General features: G+C 39.9%; 1 protein-coding gene across 10 annotated transcripts in view; it reads right to left on the minus strand.

Annotated features, from left to right (window-relative positions):
- PTPRM (protein tyrosine phosphatase receptor type M) overlaps positions 1-20595 on the minus strand; it is a 1075005-nt gene that overhangs the window by 62647 nt on the left and 991763 nt on the right. For all 10 annotated transcript variants that reach the window (XM_073631370.1, XM_073631374.1, XM_073631369.1 and 7 more), the window contains 5 exons: positions 11982-12136; positions 10378-10513; positions 7288-7437; positions 5839-6012; positions 2385-2516 (listed from right to left, as the gene is read on the minus strand). In XM_073631370.1, the coding sequence (XP_073487471.1) occupies positions 2385-2516; positions 5839-6012; positions 7288-7437; positions 10378-10513; positions 11982-12136 (747 nt within the window). The remainder of the gene's footprint in view (positions 1-2384; positions 2517-5838; positions 6013-7287; positions 7438-10377; positions 10514-11981; positions 12137-20595) is intronic.

The following is a 20595-nucleotide window of genomic DNA, read 5'->3' on the forward strand; positions in this document are numbered from 1 at the left end:
GATTTTTTTTTGCTTTTTAATTTTAATAAATTTGCAAAGATTTCCAGCAAACTTCTTTCACGTTGTCATTATGGGGTATTATTTGTAGAATTTTGTGCGAAATCATGAATTTTCCCATAACAAAATGTGTAAAAAGTAAAGCTCTGTGAATACTTCCCGGATGCACTGTAGATGTGGTGGTTGCATTAGTTTTCTTTTTCAGACTAAGACCGTTTCAATAAGTGCAGAAAATATCTGATGATCTTATCATAAATGCAGTGTGCCTGTCACTTCCTGGAAGATGAACTGGAAAACAACATTACCTTCATTGTAAAATTCTACTCTCCCCACCCCTCATGTAATGTAGATGACGAGAGGAAGACATATTTGAAATTCAGTCTGTGCGACAGCCATGGCTTCATCTATAGATACAGTGTGTCACAGGCTTGCCGACCACAGCCAGAGAAAGCCTAACCAGACCACAGCTGGGTTCACTGAGGAATAGAACCTATGGAACGGGTAGTCCTCTCCAGAGTTCCTGATGGTGGAAATGAGTCGCTAACCTTGTTACTACCAGCCCAGTCAAGGTGAGAGGGAGGCCCCGGTGGGTTGGGCCACTGGAATGATAAGTGGTGACATCAGTCCAGTCTTTGAGGGACTGAGTGCAGCACAGCACTCAATGATCCCAGGGAATTGGAAACAGATTTACAGGAGCTGGTTATGGCTCAACATACAGGATTTCCAGGGACAGGTATACAGAGTGCACAGTGGAACTTCAAGGGACAGGGTGTCACACAGCATGCAGAATTACTAGGGACAGGTGAGCAGAGTGCACATTAGACCTTCCAGGCATAGGGTACCACTCAGTGTGCAAGATTACCAGCTATGGGTGATCAGAGTGCACAGCGGGACTCCCAGGGACAAAGGATATAAGACTCAGAGATACATGAACAATTGTTGCTTGGACGAGGATGGCTGATCTGAGCACAGCTTAGGTGGAGTCACGGATTTCCAGACTGGGCAGAGACTGATCCTATCAGACAGTAGGTGAAATTGGTTGGCACCTAAAGCTACCAGATCAGTGCAAGAGTTAGGTGAGATTAGACTAACAGTCAATAGGACCACAGGTAACAGTTCAGCTTCACAGCTATAGCAAGGAAGGCGCAGTCCAAATAAATACAAAGCAACAGATTGATCTTACACTGATCTGTGACAGTGGTGGAGTAAGCATAGCTACAAAGAGACATAAAGGGGTTGATTTACCAAAACTGGAGCGTGCAAAATCTGGTGCAGCTCTGCATGGAAACCAATCAGCTTCCAGGCTTTTCTGTCAAAGCTTAATTAAACAAGCAGAAGTTAGAAGTTGATTGGCTGCCATGCACCACTGCACCAGATTTTGCCCTCTTCAGGTTTAGTAAATCTACCCCAAAGTGTGTTTTTTGCATGATTAAAATAAAGGACAAAATCTGAAAAAAGAAAACATATGCAGTTACCACATCTAACGACTGGTAAGCTGCAATATATTACATTTAGTAGCCAGGCATAATATGCTCAAAAAATGGAAGATCTAATCATTTTGTTATGTGCAAAGATGACACAAGTTGTTATAGTAACTTAGGAATAGAAGGAGTTGCAGAAGGCAGTGATACATGTTAAAGCCTAAGTGCAGCCAAATTCACAAACAGAAAAATCAGCACATGGGAAATAACTTACAGTCAGCAGGATGTGTCCCTTGTGCTCATTCCTCTTCTGTTACTGAAAATCTTCTTCTGTCCCGCCCTCAACCCATCAATTATTTGCCCATCCTCAAAACATAGATTGTGATTCATTTATAGAAACTGCAGTACAGCTTCTATGAATGGCAGAACTGGGCGGAAAGGAAGGGCATAGTCAGACCCTCTTTATGAGAGGCAATAACAGCCTGTTAGTTCTATTAAATTCCCTGCCGAACCAGAAGATTATGGAGGTAGGTGTGGGGGAGCAGGACGGAAGAAGATTTTCACTAATAGAAGAGGAATCAGCACAAAGGACACATCCTACTGACTGTAAGTTATGTTTTTTGAACAGATTTTTCTGTGATTGTGGCTGTCCTTAGGCTTTAAATATCCAAATTAGTACCTCAGTGCTTGGATGTTTCAAAGCTCTTTGAACATTTAGGCCTTACATTTTGAGGTTTTGAGTTTTCCACCAATGGTATTTATATATGGCACTCTTCCAACAACAGACATGAGTGAGGTGATGTGTAAGTCATTCAGGTCACTATCTCGGCACTGCTCCATTACAGCAGTCTTTACACAGACTACACAAACACAGTCATTGTCGATGATGATTATCTCTATTAAGCATCATGTAAATAATGAACATATTGCACTGACGGTGTTGTGCATATTTCTAACCAGACTTACCTGTGCTGGATCTACGTCGTTTAACATTACTATTGATGTACAGTGGTAGTCAAGGACCAGTCTCCAGAAGTCTTTCACGGTATTTGGCAATGGATGCTGTGTAACGATGAAAGCTGACGGCTGCACATAGCTCTAAAGAAAGCAGAACAAATTATAATGATAGAAAAGAATCAAGAAATCAAATATATTCTGCAGCAGAATGTCACAAATCAAGACATTGTTAGGATTAACAAAACGCCCAAGGCCCCTTTGGATTTTCCTCTTTTTCTTGTATGTAATAAATGCCACCTATGTGCCTGCCTGTTGTAAAAACCTTTGGCTGCCCTTGAATTCTTCCACAAAAGAAATACCTTTGTCGTTTTAGAACATTTTATCTCTCCATGATAACAACATAGATTTTTCTTTTATTAGAAAATATGACTAGAAATTGATTTGCAGGGTCGTTGTGGTACTTCTGACAAGTATATTTTTAGCAAGGATTTCAAATTACTCTGGGATCACAATATAAAAGTGAGATAAAGGTTAGCTTTTAACATTCATACTTATTAAATGGTAGACACTGGGAAAAGTTCACAGGCTGAGCTCTGGAGAGAGAGAAACTCTAATTTACTGTAACTTCTTAAACTAGTTTGCTTAATACCCTAATAGATTACTAATATTGTGCTCAGTGGCCATTTTATTAGGTACAACCTTTTCATAAAAGAACCTGAATTGTTCAATGCATGCATTATACAATGTAATGAAAATTGTACTCTGTGCATTTTGTCTATATCATTTAATAGCATCAGTCAGTTTCTGCAGAATTCTTGGCCACGCAAACATGCCGTGAGCCTCAACCCCCACTGCATCCCAGAGGGTTCATGCAATAAAAAGTTAGATTGCTCAGGTTATCATGATTTTCCAGGCTTCACCTCTCTAGTTTTAATAATCCTGTTGATTACTGCAACCCAATTTTCCTATTCTTCACTAACAGAGGTGGAACATAATCTGATCTTCTGCTGCCCACTTCAAGATTCACTGTGTAGTACATTCAGAGAAGTCCTTTTGCACACCAGTGATCTAGTGCAGTGTTTCTCAACTCCAGTCCTCAAGGCGCCCCAACAGGTCATGTTTTCAGGATTTCCCTCAGATGAAATGGCTGTGGCAATTACTAAGGGAGCGAAACTGATTAAATCACCTGTGCAAAATAATGGAAAGCCTGAAAACATGACCTGTTGGTGCGCTTTGAGGACTGGAGTTGAGAAACACTGATCTAGTGATTAGGCAGTTAGTGGGCAATTTTGGACCCCTGTCAGCTTGACAATTCTTGCTATTTTCTCCCAACCTCACTCGTTAACAAAGAGTTTTCATTTACAAAATGTCTGCTAATGGATTTTTTTTTGTTTTTCACACAATTCTCTGTAAACTTTGGAGACAATAGTGTGTGAAAATCCCAGGTGATCAGCAGTTTTTGAAATGCTGCAAAGACTGTATCTAGCTTTGACAGTCCTTTGATTCTGCATCAAACATCTGAACCTTTTGATCATGTCTGCATGCTTTATTTATGTATTTACTTATTATTTGTCATAGACATTTATATAGCACTAAGAATTTACACAGCACATTATATACACATCCATCTCTACCCTCTAGGAGCTTACAATCTAAGGTACCTATTTAACATGCACACATACACACATTGAGGCCAATTTACACAGGAATCAATTAAGCTACCAGCATGTCTTTGGAGTGTGGTAGGAAACCTGAGTACCTCCATGTAAGCACAGGGACAACTTGCAAAATTCATACAAACTTCATGCAGATAGCATGCTGGGCAGGATTCGAACCAAAGACCCCAGCAAAAGTGCTAACAGCTAAGCCACTGTGCTTGAGTCGCAGCCACATCATACATTGTTTGGTTAGTTGTGTTAACAATCAAATGTACTTTAAGAATGTCCACTAATTGAATTATATTATGAACATTGTGAATCTTACTTATAAAAGGTCAGGAATTAACCCATACAGACCCTATGAGTTAGGGATAAGGAGGGTTGGGGGACCACTCAGGAAGTGCTGCCTTGAGTGCCTTTGCAAGTAGCAACCATGTAATATTCATACACAATTTTTAATATTACCTGACTAAAAAGGCATATAATGATGTACATTTATAGTCCCGAAATTAATAAAAATAAAATGATTCCTTATGGGAACCATCAAAGTTTAATGATTGAATTCAGACTGAGTTCCTCGAGTCACCATAAAACAAGAAAACTTCCACTGGCGTTATTATCCAGTAGGTAATTGGGGATGAGGATTTCATATATTACAGAGAATGCTGGATCATATGAGGCTTCAATTTTGTCCTCAAAATTATCTTGGTTTTCTTATATTGGAAAAAAAAAAAGAAAACTCCCTCAATCTCTCTTAATTACACAGTGGTAAGGATCCCTGCTTCTGGGCCAAACCTATTCTAGCTATATAATGCTGCAGTGTACGGTTTAGGAAAGGTTTTATGTATTACTGGAAATTCAACAATTTATTCCAACAAGGCAGATGTATTATGAGAATCCATCTGGTCAATAGTGATACTTAATGATTAATAACTGAACTAACAATGTACGGTATCACTTGATATAAAAGTTAGCAAATAGGCTCAGCATGAGTTGGTTCACAAATTAATTAGGCCTTTGCCAAAAGCCATTATGTAATTGACTGTAACTTGCCAGCAACATAATTACTAACTCAACTCACTTTTATCTCATTTTTGTCCAAATTACTAAGTTCCCTCCATTGCTGCATTAGCAATCTGACCAGCAAGGGAGCAACATCCATTAGAAATAGTGGCAGTTGTATTTTAGTCATTCTGTAATTGACAAGGTGTTGCCAGCAGCAGAACTGCCAGCATTACATGGCCCTAATGATTCTAGCGTCAGATAGGTGGGAAATATTGTCTTGCAACAACAGCAAAGGCACATGGGGTAAGAAAGATTTCTCATTTTAAATCTCAAGTCTCATAAAACCTTCACATTAATAGGAAGAGGAGGGAAATCAATTAATTATTGTAGTAGCAGAAAAAAATAGAAGCTTAAAGGAACACGGTCTGTAGCAGTATTGGGGCATTATGGTAATTCATCATTTTTATGGACATCTTTGAAGTTGAGGCCAGAAGAAACAACTCTGTGACAAGTATTATTAGAAAAAAAAAAAAAAAAAACGGATTATGTCCATTAGTGCATGGGCAAAATGTCAGGGGAAATAATTCAGGGATGGAGTAAAGTCCTACATTTTATCAAGTGCTGTAGAATATTAGTTGACATTCTTTTCATGGGCAATATTTGTCATTTTTTATTGGCTAAGTGTACCCCGATGAGTGCTTTATTGTGCTGGAGGCTGTTTTCTTTATAGTTTGGGAGTTTTCATTTTGTTGGATTACAGATTATATTCTCATTACTATGAACCGTGAAACTGATCTTACATCCATCAATGCTGCGTTGATGTAGTTACTGCTCTCGCCATCTATTGTGATAAGGAAGGGGAGGCATCTGTCTGGAGGTAAGACGTCCATACATCTGTTCTTTTCATGGTTCCTGGGTAATAGCGCTATACTGCAGTCTTCCACCCGTAGTGTTGGCGTCACCATGTTCAGTGTCTGCAGGTACAGAGACAGTAATGCAACAACTAACAATCTGTTATAAAAAAAATACATGTTTAATGATTTTTTTCAAAGTTTCATCTAAAAAAAAAAAATGTTTTTATGTATGCAATAGATCTATATTTTACTATTTTAGAGTAAAAAGCTTTTTTGTGTCTTGTACTTGGGGCTCTCCAAATTGTGTCTGCTTGCTTTAGTGCTTCTATACTTAGCTTGCCATGTAGGAGCTGATAATACCAGTACGTGGGAGGTTTATCCATCCTTTCTACTTAATGCAGTGACAGTTCCCCCTTTTTGGAAGAAAATACAAAATCCCAAAACAATCCATATCAGCATGGTTGGAAATATGTATATATAAGAAATACATATCACACTTGCAAATAGAATTATGCATGGCAATTACCACTAGCCCTATCATCTTAAAACAACTGTTATGCCCCGTACACACGGTCGGATTTTCCGACGGAAAATGTGTGATAGGACCTTGTTGTCGGAAATTCCGACCGTGTGTGGGCTCAATCACACATTTTCCATCGGATTTTCCGACACACAAAGTTTGAGAGCAGGATATAAAATTTTCCGACAACAAAATCCGTTGTCGGAAATTCCGATTGTGTGTACACAAATCCGACGGACAAAGTGCCACGCATGCTCAGAATAAATAAAGAGATGAAAGCTATTGGCCACTGCCCCATTTATAGTCCCGACGTACGTGTTTTACGTCACCGCGTTTAGAACGATCGAATTTTCCAACAACTTTGTGTGACCGTGTGTATGCAAGACAAGTTTGAGCCAACATCCGTCGGAAAAAATCCTAGGATTTTGTTGTCGGAATGTCCGAACAAAGTCCGACCGTGTGTACGGGGCATTAGAATGGCTTCATCTCCTGGACATATAGGGCCATGTAATACCACTATTAGCATTATAATGTGTATAGATATCCACCAAAGAAATAATTTGTGTCTTTGGTTCATTGACTGCTGAAAACATTTCCTGTTGTGGATATTATTTTAGAAATGCCCAGTAAAATGTTACTTGTTATTAAAAATCATGTTCGCAACACTAAGCAGTTGTTTTCTATTGTGCCATTTTTAAATAATGCAGTTGAGCTGCCAGGTGTACACATAAAACATGGTCACCAACAACAAGTACAAGTTCTTTGTTCTACTGCAAGAAAAACAATGTTACATATACTACATTTTACATACCAATATGTGACCTTATGAAATACACCACGTCACCTAGCAATATTTATTAAAGGAACCAACTTACTCTAAATTCCTCTTTTATTTGACTGGAGTTTGTCTGTGGGTCTACTTTATTCATTTCATAATATACAGATCTCACTTGAGATGCTGAAAGTGATGTGTCCCCACATAGACAGGCTTCTAAAATGGCATCATGGATGAACACATACTGTTCCTGTAAGGAGAAATATGAGCACAATGTGATCATGTGATGAAAAACTCAATTTTGTTTATAAAGGAAGTAAGGCGATGGTTGAAAAAAACAGCACAATGGTGTCTTGCAGTCATGAGTTTGATGGCCACCAAAAGCAGCATCTGCATGTTCTCCTCATGTATATTTGAGGGTTTCTCTGCATACTCCTATTACTCTCATAATTACTCTCATAATACATACAAAATATTTTATTTTTAACCAAGTAGGGATGTTAAAACATAAGCTCACTTGTCAACAGAGGCTAATGGGAATTGAGTAAAATGGAGAATGGTACAGCTGGACCAAGACTCTAAGATATACGTATACATGCAATAAAAAATGTTCAATGTACAGTATGAAGCTGAAAGTCATTATGAGGTACTTGGAGCTCAGGAACATTATAGATAGCATATTTTCACCAAAAAGATATCAGAACAGATCAAGTATCTCTGCTGTAATGATGTTGCATTTGTTTTCTAAACATATTTAATGGAGAAGTACAGCCATAGCTCGTTTGCCTGTACTTCTCCTATGGATCACAAGAGTGCAGTTCGTTTTGCACTCCTGTGACCCATTTTTAGCTGAAGTCCGCTCTCTGCTGACGTCACAGAAGTCGGTCTAGGCTCCGCGTCATCACGACCACCTGAGTCGCTAAGAGGCTGAGCTCGCCCCCTCCACAGCCCAGAGCTCCAGTGAGTAAGGGGGGGGGGGGAGAGCAGACAGCGGTGACTGACATTCAGCAGCTCTCTGCTCACGGAGCTGTGAGAACCGAGCGATCGGCGGTGTTCGATCGCTCGGTTCTCAGTGTTAGAGGCCCAAGGGGACAGATGCAGCATCAGACCGATTCTGTATCTACCTAGGTAAGTATGAATCTTAAAAAAAGTTTACTTCTCTTTTAATAGAATCGATGCATGAACCTGTTTGAGAATGTCATTTATTGTCAAACTGTTATAAAAGCTTCAAGGTCAATAAAAGCTTGAACGAAGGAACAATGGACTTATTGCCCATATCCTGAAACAAAAATACACAGCAGCAGTCTTACTGATTATGATCAGCAATACCTCCACTTTGTAGTGGTACTCAGTAATCAGGTTTTCAGATCAGAATTCAGGTTATTGAAATCTGGTTATAAAAACAATATTAAGAATCATTTTGATTAGTTGAAATGGGTTATAGCACTTTTTACAAATTCATGGATCCTTAAACATCCATTTTAAAATGGCAAACATCTTTATCTTGTGACTTTAAAAAGAAGGGTTGAAACCACACAGGTGGTATACAGTTTGTATACTGATGGGTGAATCTAGCAAACCTTGGTAAGTGTATTGGTGTGGCTGAAGTTGTCACACCTCTTACAAGATTTATCAAAATAAATCTAGCACCTGAGTTAGATATACAATATATACTCAGTGGCTACTTTAACGTGTATAGCTATCCAGTGGCAGCTAACACACTGATGATTTTGGGGGATGGGTGAAGCAAAGTACTGAAAATATTCATTAGGGTCTCTGGTCCATGCTGACATCACCGGTGTACCGCCATTACTAGCCTGTATTGCTCACTGGAAGGATTAATGGATTCTAGCTGTGCATGCCAAATTTAATTTTTAACTTTTGACAAACCTGTGCCCACTGTGGCCCACTTTTCACCTTTCTTACCTGCCAGAAATACATCTCTGTGTGATTTTCTAGTGCTGCAGCCTGTCCTTTTAAATGTGCCCTACTGCACATCAATGCTGTAAACGCAGCCTTTTTCAATCAGGGTGCCTTCTGGGTTCTTCAGGGGTGCCTTGGCAAATGCCTAAAAATTGCCACAAATTGCCCAAAAATTGTCCACAAGCCAGCAAGTGGATCAAGATTTTGTTACACACAGCCACAGGTTTTTATTGTGCAGCATAAAAACCTTTGGCACTGTGCAGGTCAGCCCCTGGCATTCTAACAACCACTGATGTAATTGGTTAGGAGGACACCCGGCAATGGCACGGCATCCTTGTTTGCCCCTCCCCTTCTCCTCTCTATCAGCACTGGGGTCACGTTAGAAGAGAGGGAGTGAAACTGAAGGAGAAGAGAAAAGCTAGAATACCAGTCAGTACCAGTTTGTGAAAGTAGAGGAATAAATCACCTCTAATATTGGGTGGCCCACATGTGAGGATGCTGCTGCGATTAGTAAAAATATTAGTTTAGTTGTTTACATTTTAGAATGGGGTGCTTTGAGATTGTGCATAAATTTAAAGGGTGCCTTGGTTGCAAAAGGGTTGAGAAATGCTGCTGTAAACATTAGTTATTTAAAGCTGAACTTTACTCTCTCAATCAGCATTGACTATTTTTAATCTTTATGCTGCTAGCATTAGTAAATAGGTAGAAAAGTATATCATATTTACTTGTTTTAAACATGTTTTTCATTTCTTCAGTTACTTCCTGACTTCCAGGCCTAGGCAAATGATGTCATACATCCCAGGAGTCTTCAGGAGGGTAGCAGGGGTTTTCTTAGCTAAGCACACCCTCCTGCACGTATACCTGAGCTAGGGGGAGATGGATTCCACAAAGTAAAAGCTTCATAAACTATTATTATAAAGCCTAGAGCAGGGGTAGGCAACCTGTGGCCCTCCAGCTGTTGCAGAAATACAAGTCCCATTATGCCTCAGGGAGTAATTGTAACTGTCAGCTTTGCAATGCCTCATGGGAAATGTAGTTCCACAACAGCTGGAGGGCTACAGGTTGCCTAGCCATGGCCTAGAGCTTATGTGTATTTCTTGCTGAACATAAAAATCTGATTTGCCATAAAGGGCAAGAGTTCGAACATTTTTTTTAAATCACCCCCAACGTTCTTGTATTAACTGTCACTAATTATATTATGACTAATGTTACAGCACATTCTGGTTAGTCACATAAAAACAAGCCTTCTATTTACTATTGCAATTACCTCTGTTTGAACCATATTCACTCTACGAGAGCGAAGTTCCCTTACACAGTTGTAGATATCTACAACTCCTTCCCTTTCTGCCATATCCAGCATGATGTCTATGACAATAAAGCAGCCTGTTCTGCCAGCTCCAGCACTGAAATAATAACACAAATACATCATTACTTAATTCCAAAGCAGTCATAAAGTCATGAAAATCACTTTTCTGATATAACAAAAAAAAATATCGATAGGGGTTACTCTATAATACTCGGAAACTAAAATAATTTAGACTTCATTATATAATACCCACCTAGCAAATATTACGGCTGATAACACAGAAGAGGAGTATAACATCTGACACCTGTCATCGCATTGTTGTCATGATTGCTGTATTTGTAGTGTAAGAAAGACAACATTAAAGTGTCCATAGACACGAGATGATGATCTCATGTCTATGTGCAGCTGCTGACAGTCCATTCTGACAAATGTCAAGGAAGAAAGTGATCAGAAATGTTAGAGGAATCTTCTCTGATGCAGTTGTTTCCTCTTTAACAATCTTGTGCCAGGATTATCTACAATAAATGCTTTGCTCCTCTCTTCTATATCCTAAACATGAACCTGTGTGCAACCCATACATACATATTGTACCCTCACACTTGAGCATCCCTGGCCACCTTAAAAAATATTGATTCATTTGTAATGGAAGAAATTCTGGGGAATACAGATGTGTTTTTTGTATAAAAAGCATAGCCATATTACCTTAATTCAGTATTGACTTGTATACATACGTGTTCTCCATATATCTCTGCCCTGCTTTAGGAATAATACAAATTAAGGTAGTAATGCTTGTAGGCTATACTAAACCTTCAACTTATGCTGTGTACACACGACCGGACTTTTCGTCGGACTCAACTCCAAAGGACTTTTCAACGGAGTTCCAACAAAACGGACTTGCCTACACACGATCACACCAAGGTCCAATCGTTTCAAACGTGATGACGTACGACCGGACTAGAATAAGGAAGTTCATAGCCAGTAGCCAATAGCTGCCCTCGCGTCCTTTTTTGTCCATCGGACTAGCATAAAGACAAACAAACAGACTCGAGTCCGTCAGAAAGATTTTAAACATGTTCTATTTCTAAAGTCTGACATATTTTTCAACAGAAAAGGTCCGATGAAGCCCACACACAATCGAATTGTCCGACGGATTCGTTCCGTCGGACCAGTTCGGCCGAAAAGTCCGGTCGTGTGTACACGGCATAAGAGTACCTCTTGGTGTATCAGCACCTACCATAAATACATAGGACTGGAACATATATGGGCAGACTGTCAGCCTTTCGATTTTTTTTTGTAACCACAGATTAAGTGGGCATTGCCAGGTTAAAACACATTAGTACTGACAAACAAGCTGCTTGCCATGGACATGTAAGTAGCAGCTAATATGTAATTTCCATTTTTCGGTAAATGTTAGTTAAATTGGGTTGCAGAAAAGGCCATAATATATCAGTACTAGTGTGGACATGGAATTTCCTAACTTATGGTGCAGGAATCACTTGTTGTTTTATTTCTACATAACCACCTGCATCTCCTTTGATACTATATACAAGGATCGCCTATCTTACCTGCAGTGTATTACCAGTGGGCCGGCATTTGGTGGACTCTTTGCTTTAACTTGCCGTACAAATCCCAGAAGCCCTGTTGCATGGTATGGCACACCATGGTCTGGCCAACCTGTGAAGTGAAACTGGCGAATTTCCCGTATTTCATGTATACCCCTCTGTCAAGTAGAAATAATAAAAATAATAAAGTGTGAATTTAACAGCTCTGTAGCAATACCTCTATTTTACGCAATGGTTCATTTATCGCTAGTATTGCAGAGGAAAAAATCACAAACCTGTAATGCCCCATACACACGATCGGACATTCCGACAACAAAACCATGGATTTATTTCCGACAGATGTTGGCTCAAACTTGTCTTGCATACACACGGTCGCACAAATATTGTCGGAAATTCCGTATGTCAAGAACGCGGTGATGTACAACACGTATGACGAGCCGAGAAAAATGAAGTTCAATAGCCAGTGCGGCTCTTTCTGCTTGATTCCGAGCATGCGTGGAATTTTGTGCATCGGAATTGTGTACATACGATCGGAATTTCCGAGAACTGATGTCGTTGTCGGAAAATTTGAGATCCAGCTCTCAAATTTTTGCTGTTGGAAATTCTGACAGCAAATGTCCGATGGAGCCTACACACAGAATTTCCGACAACTAGCTCACATCGAACATTTGTTGTCGGAAATTCCGACCGTGTGTACGCGGCATTATAATCTGTTGCTATACACATATACAGAGGCATCTGGCTACTCCTGTCAATCCAACATTTGGATTGAATTAAACAGGCGTCTCCATAACACTTACTATGTCCAGGTACGGATAGCCCTAGTTTATAAAAATGGAATAAAGTGCCTTTGTTGTTTTTTTTTTTTGTTTAATGTCATGTTCTGCACTAGAATAATGACTGGAGTGAGCTAACATTAAAGTAGGCCTCCAGAGCCGAAGTAAAAGATGATCATGATTGCTGGACCCATGTCAGTAGGGTAGTATGGCTATTTAAAACTCATAGAAGAAACCTACACTTAAAGTTCAGTGGGGCTGGTTTCCTAATCCCTAAAGGGTCAATAAAGCAGCAGTGGTAAAGCCAAATAGGCTGCACGCTTTTCAAGGGAATTTTCCCCAGACATTAGTGAACATGGCTTTACTGCAGTCATACCTTTCCTGACCTGTTTGCAAAATCATTTTATGATCATCTAGCATATTTTCCAATAAAACTGTATCCGTTCCCTTTTAAGCATACATTATATTTCTAGTTTATTGTACATCTGGGTGTTGCTGTGAAAAATACAGTAGCTGTAGTAACTGCTGCTGTGAAAAAAAAAAACAGAGCACTGACACAATGTTTATAAACATTGTTCAGATGTGAGTTAGAGAGAGGTAACATTGTTTCTTTTTTATCTACTTTGTGTCATTTATCTGCAGATTAAGGGGATGAACTTCGATCAGGATACAATGACAGTTAAAGCAACCTGACAAAATAAAATATGTGTTCCTTTTTTAATTCCTATCCATGTTTAATCTTTAGTTTAATCTAATCAGCCCTAATTTTCTCTTCATTTGCCTTCTCCCCTAATAAATATTTTACTGATGATTTTTTCTCTAATTTTATTCTATTTTTCTAACCATTTCTTATTGAAACTTTTTTTCATATTTAACCACTTCAATACAGGGCACTTATACACCTACCTGCCCAGACCAATTTTCAGCTTTCAGCGCTGTCGCACTTTGAATGACAATTGCGCGGTCACACAACACTGTACCCACACTAAATTTTTATCATTTTGTTCCCACAAATAGAGCTTTCTTTTGGTGGTATTTGATCACCTCTGGGATTTTATTTTCTACTAAACAAATAAAAAAAGACCGAAAATTTTGAAATAAAATGTTTTTTCTTGTTTCTGTTACAAAACTTTGTAAATAAGTAAGTTTTCTCCTTCACTGATGGGCACTGATAAGGCAGCACTGATGGGCACCAGTGAGGTGGCACCAATGAGGTGGCACTGATGGGCACTGATGATGGGCATTAATATGGGGTACTGATGGGGCACTGATAGGCGGCACTGATGGGCACTGATAGGTGGCACTGATATGCAGCACTGATGGGCACCAGTGAGGTGGCACCAATGAGGTGGCACTGATGGGCACTGATGATGGGCATTATATGGGGTACTGATGGGGCACTGATAGGCGGCACTGATGGGCACTGATAGGTGGCACTGATATGCAGCACTGATGGGTACACATAAGTGGCACTGATGGGCACTGATAGGCGGCACGGATGGGCACTGATAGGCGGCACGGATGAGCACTGATAGGCAGCACAAATGTACACTAAGTGATTGTACGGATGGATGCCAATCAGTGCCAAACAATAATGCCTGCCAATCAGTGATGCCCATTGTGGGCACTGATTGGCATCCATTGTGGGCACTGATTGGCATACCTGGTGGTGACATCCCTGGTGGTCCTAGTGGCGTCCCTGGTGGTCCAGTGTGGGCATCCTCGGGGGGCTGCGCTGATAATTAATCAGCACAGACCCCCCCGTCAGAGGAGCAGCCGATCGGCTCTGCTCTACTTGCGTCTGAGGAGATCAACGGCTCTTCCTGTTTACACTGTGATCAGCTGTGATTGGACATAGCTGATCACGTGGTAAAGAGTCTCCGTCAGAGAGTTGCAGTGTGTCAGAGTGACACACTGCAACAACGATCGCCGTGATGCATGCCCCCAGGGGCGCGTAGCGGCTTGATATCCTGCTGGACGTCCGGTCAGGATATTGAAACCACTTTGCCACCATCATTTTGCTATATGGAGGGCGGCAAGTGGTAATAATTTTGTTTCAAAAATTTCTTAAGTGTGGCAATAAAAAAGTGCACAATCGAAAAACATGCCTTTATTTAATTTGCAAATAATTTTGCAATGTTTTGTACCAGAATCAAAATGTTATTGTCATTTTGTAAATAACTGCAATGCTTTGTTAATGAATCAACAATCAACAATAATGAATGCATTATTTTTAGTTTTGTAACCTTTTCTGTCTTTGAATTGCATAAAAATAAAATAGTATTGTAAGAAAATATAGTCAAAAGAAAGCCTTGGTTTTTTCTAACAAAATACTGTATATATGCATCGCTTTGTTATCTTAAGTAATGACAAAGTTATTACTCAATAACACTGGGCCAAAGCAGAATGGTAAAAATGTTTCTGATCCATAGGGGGTACAGGTGTGAGAGCTGTACCGGTTAAACATGTGGTACTGTTTAATGACTATAAAAAGATCTTCATAATCTGTAAATTCTAACATGTTTAAAATTTGATATGAGATAAATCACCAGGAAAAGAAATAAAACTATGCTCCATCTAAAAACAGAAAAATATTTAGATATGAACTAAATTCACCCCAGTTCTAGCAATACTTTGCCAGAGATATAATATTGTAGTGACGATCATAAATCTCAATAACTAAGACATTTTAATACAGTGCTACCATTTCTAATGGGATTGAATGGAACTCCATCTGTTCAGCAGATGAATCGAGTCTACATGAGATTTAATAAGAAGCATCTCCAACTGGAGGTCTTCACACTTTTCTCATCAATGCAGACATATGCTATTCAGTGCAATTTGCAAACTTCACAGGGTTTGGATGCTGTTTTGAATTTTAGTTCATACTGATTGCAAGCTAACATAAAAATAAAAAAGTAAAAGAGAATTAGGAGTATGGGAGTGCTGGGTGGTCTGGGATACTGACTATTATATATTAAAGCTAAACTCCAAACAGATATATAACCCTTTCATGCCTAAGCCTATTTCTGACATTTGTTGCTTACAAGTTAAAATCCCTATTATTTGTTAGAAAATTACTTAGAACCCCCAGAAATTATATATATATTTTTAAGCAAAGACCCTAGTGAAAAAAAAAGGCAATCGTTGCAATATTTTATGTCACACGGTATTTGTGCAGCAGTCTTTCAAAGGCAATTTTTGGGGAAAAAAGACATTTGAAAGACTCATGAATTAATAAAAAACTAAACAGTAAACTTAGCCCATTTTTTTTATATAATGTGAAAGATGATGTTACTCCGAGTAAATACACTGAGCAAAATTATAAACATAACACTTTTGTGTTTGCCCCTATTTATCATGAGCTGAACTTAAAGATCTATGACTTTTTCTATGTACACAAAAGGCCAATTTTTGTCAAATATTGTTCACAAATCTGTCTAAATCTGTGTTAGTGAGCACTTCTCCTTTGCCGATATAATCAATCCACCTCACAGATGTGGCATATCAAGATGCTGATTAGACAGCATGATAATTGCACAGGTGTGCCTTAGGCTAGCCACAATAAAAGGCCACTCTAAAATGTGCAGTTCTATTACACAGCACAATGCCACAGATGTCGCAAGTTTTGAGGGAGCATGCAATTGGCATGCTGACTGCAGGAATGTCCACCAGAGCTGTTGCCCTTGAATTGAATGTTCATTTCTCTACCATAAGCTGTATCCATAGGCATTTCAGAGAATTTGGCATTACATCCTACCGGCCTCACAACCGCAGACACCAGCCCAGGATCTCCACATCCGGCATCTTCACCTCCAAGATTCTCTGAGACCAGCCACCTGGACAGCTGCTGCAACAATCAGTTTGCATAACCAAAGAATTTCTGCACAAACTGTCAGAAACCGTCTCAGGGAAGCTCATCTGCATGCTCGTCATCCTCATTGGGGTCTCGACCTGACTGCAGTTCGTCGTAACCGACTTGAGTGGGCAAATGCTTACAATCGATGGCATCTGGCACTTTGGAGAGGTGTGCTCTTCATGGATTAATCATGGTTTTCACTCTACAGGGTTTGCTGATGCCAACGTTGTGGATCAAGTGTCCCATGGTGGCGGTGGGGTCATGGTATGGGCAGGCCTATGCTATAGATAATGTACACCGGTGCATTTTATTAATGGCATTTTATATGCACAGAGATACTGTGATGAGATCCTGAGGCCCATTTTTGTGCCATTCATCCACGACCATCACCTCATGTTGCAGCATGATAATGCACGGCCCCATGTTGCAAGAATCTGTACACAATTCCTGGAAGCTGAAAACATCCCAGTTCTTGCATGGCCAGCTTACTCACTGGACATTGCACCCATTAAGCATGTTTTGGATGTAAACATTCCTTGTGACAGTAATAGGTGGTGACAATATGGAGGGATGGAGGGATCGGGGGTCTAAAAGACCCCAAATCCCTCTTTTGCACTTAAAAGTATTCAGATCGCCAAAATTGGCGATTCTGAATAATGTCATTTTTTTAAAATCAACGCCATTGGCAGCCGAGTAAACCGGATTTTACATCGCAGACCTGAACCTGGCTTTGTTCGGGTCTCAGCCTAGCTGGCGGACACGCCGACTGGTGGCTCAGGTCTCCTGGTGGGATGGGGGGCCCAGGAAGAATGGCGGAAGGTGGTGGGAGGGGGGATATTCCCTCCCGCTCCTTTAGGATAACAGCTGAGCAGCTTTAAGCCGCATTTGTTATCACTAAAGAGCCAACCGCCCGCTGCAGGCATCACCCCGGTATAACCCCTTTGAGCCATGTGCACAAATTTGCGTACGGTCGGCATGAAGGGGATAAGAAACAAATAATGCAGTTCTATATTCAATAATACACCAATAAATGTATATTTTTTATAAAGAACTCTGTAGTTTCTCTCAACAATTTTAAAGAGCTCCCTGCAACAGAAGACTGTGAATGTCTACTTCTGAGGTGGGCAGCAAGTCTGAACACCTCTGTCATGCTGGAGAGTGCAAAATCAGGCTCACTTCTGCATAGAAACCAATCAGCTTCCAGGTTTTATTGGCAAAGCTTGATTGAACAAGCTGAGGTTAGAAACTGATTGGTTTCTATGCAGAAGTGAGCCGATTTTGCACTCTCCAGCTTTAGTAAAAAAACTCACAGCCCTGAAGCCTCCAGCAAAATTTTCCACATTTGACTCTTCTGGGAATGTCAGGTGGCTCATACTGTGGTTACTCCCATCAGCCACTGTCATTGCTGAGTCTTGTAGTGATGTACGGGTGGGAGGAAGGAACCACAATGAGCAGCAGAAGACATGAAGGTGTTCAACAATCTCAGAAGTATAAAAAGCTGAAGATTTTCCTGGAGACTGCACCGATGGAAGTCAGAGAACTCTCACCTCACCAGAGAGGTAGATATTCACAGTGTTCAATTGCAGGGAGCTGTTCTTTGGATTTCTTAGTTGCTGTAATCCAAGCAGTTAGTACCTATATTTGCCTTGGTATCATTCTCTAGCAGTCCCTTTTGAAGCAGAACTGAGACTGGGTGTGTGAGAAGCAGCACAAGTAGTCACTCAATTATGCTGCATTGTATAGGTGCGAACAAGAACATGCTGATAGTAGAGAAAATAAGCTCATCAGTCATCGGCGTCTCCTTTTACTGTAACAGACTTACAGAGAAGGACAAGACCAAGAAGTGTTTCTAAAAAATGTCCAGCTAAACATTTAGCCTTTTTTTTTTTACAGTGGACAAAGGTTACTACACCTGTCAAGTTTTTATGGTTATCAGGAGCTCCATTAGATAGATTTCCTCTCACTTCCTGTCTTGCTACCAACATTTTACCAGACAGGAATTGAGGATAACTCTCCAACAACATGGACAGAAATAAAAATAACATTTTGCTTATGAAACAAAAAAAAAGATAACATTGTGGCTGAGTAGGGTAAGGCTAGAACTCATAGCCTTATAGAGTCATATTTTTTTTATTTATATCTGTGTCCCTGGTGCAGATTTTCCCCCACTTCCTGCCAGGAGAAGTCATCAGCAGGAAGTGATAGTACATCTCTCCAAGTGAACATTTACACTTTTGGTGCCTTCTGCAGAGTGAACTGCGGTGGATGAACTCTTCAGAGGGCATTTGACAGGAGGCGAGGAGGCATAATGTTGCCTCCTCCCGACTGCCTTAACCCCTAAAAACCCACACCGATGGTTCACCGGGTGACATTTCTCTCCAAGTGTGACAGGGATCATTGTTATCGTGCCCCAGCATGTGTACACCCCATCTGCTGTGTTTGATACAGGAGCAGTTAGGGGCCATAAAAACACAGCTAAACCATGTGTCTTTACCACCACCCAACCAAAAATGTAAATGAGGCCTAACAGAACCCAGGACAGCAGTAAAAAACCTGAGTGGACTTCTAATTCTTTCACGCTATCCGAAACAAAAAAAAAATCCACTTTGGCTTGCAGCAGTGTAAAAATTTAGATCTTCTACCCTGCCAGGCAGATGTACATTTTAGAACTGGATAGACAGAAATATAAATCTTTTAGCAGGTAAAACAGCTCTCATCTGAATATTTCAACTGTGTATACTGTATAGCAGTTTCCCTGGAGTTCAGTTTTATTTCTGCATTAAAACAATGTATAGAAACTATGGCTTGTCAGTGCAACTTGTGAGAAGTGAAAAATGTAATGATAATGGTCATGGCAAAAGAGAAAACACATGCTGAGACATCCAAGTAAAAAAAATAAAATAAAAAAAACACATTTGGTATTAAGTTAAAAAAATGATCAGGATGCTTTTGCAATCAGGAAACACTTTCTTTATCAGAAAGGACTTTCTCTACTTCAAAATTGCTTTTGCCAATCACAAAAAAAGCTCTCCAAAAACTCCAAAGTTCACGTTAAGAGTGATGTCGACAAGCACTTTAAAAACAGACTGTTCAGCAATTTGTGAAGCCTTCTTTATATAAATCTCTGACCTTATAGCAAAAAAGCAGTATGGAGTTAGGAACTGTGGATAATGCTTTGTCCCTGGACCTTGCAGATAATTATTCACAATGACCAGTTCTAGAGTATTAAATTGTGACAATATAGCTAAAAAGGACAATTGGAGGTAAGCATAAAGTGTTAATTACATTCGCCTCCTACTGTACTTTTCCAAATACTGTACAACACTGGAACAGGGAACTACTATACATCATTCCTCATATAACTACATCATTTGCACAGTTCCCTGTCTGTCTGTTTTAAACCACTAGGGGTGTCAAAGGACCCCTAAAACCAGTTCACCTGGGAGGGAGTGATCACCTTATTGGAGCTAAAAAGCCCAGTGCTTGGCAGCACCAGACACCATTGATTTGAGAGAGGTACCCCATTTGTGGTAAACCCTTTTAAAAACACCTTCAGCGCTGTAGGGTATGTGCACTGGTATCAACATGCTCAATACCCCCATGTCATTGGCAAATCAGCTGGGATTTCTAGTGTGTTGGTCTGGATATATCTTGGAGAGGCAGAAATACATTTTTTTTAAATCATTTTAAATTTCCAAAAATAAATGAAATACATTTAAAAGCAGTTTCAGAAGCATGGAGGGCTCAGGCTTTAAAGTTTGCATGATGGATTAAAAGCTGTATTTACTGCTGACTGTAAAAGCAACATTCACCTGCTGTCTACATTTGTCTGGTGCACATTGACCCTATTATAAAAAGATGTATGTCACAAGGACAAATTTCTGTATAATTTATAAATACACCGTTGCTTACTAAGCAATATCAATGCTATATTTCAAATTCATCCACCACTTTATACCAGTCTTTGCCTACAATAACATCT

Source organism: Aquarana catesbeiana, linkage group LG05, assembly GCF_042186555.1.
Source record: "Aquarana catesbeiana isolate 2022-GZ linkage group LG05, ASM4218655v1, whole genome shotgun sequence".
NCBI classification, from domain to species: Eukaryota; Metazoa; Chordata; class Amphibia; order Anura; family Ranidae; genus Aquarana; species Aquarana catesbeiana.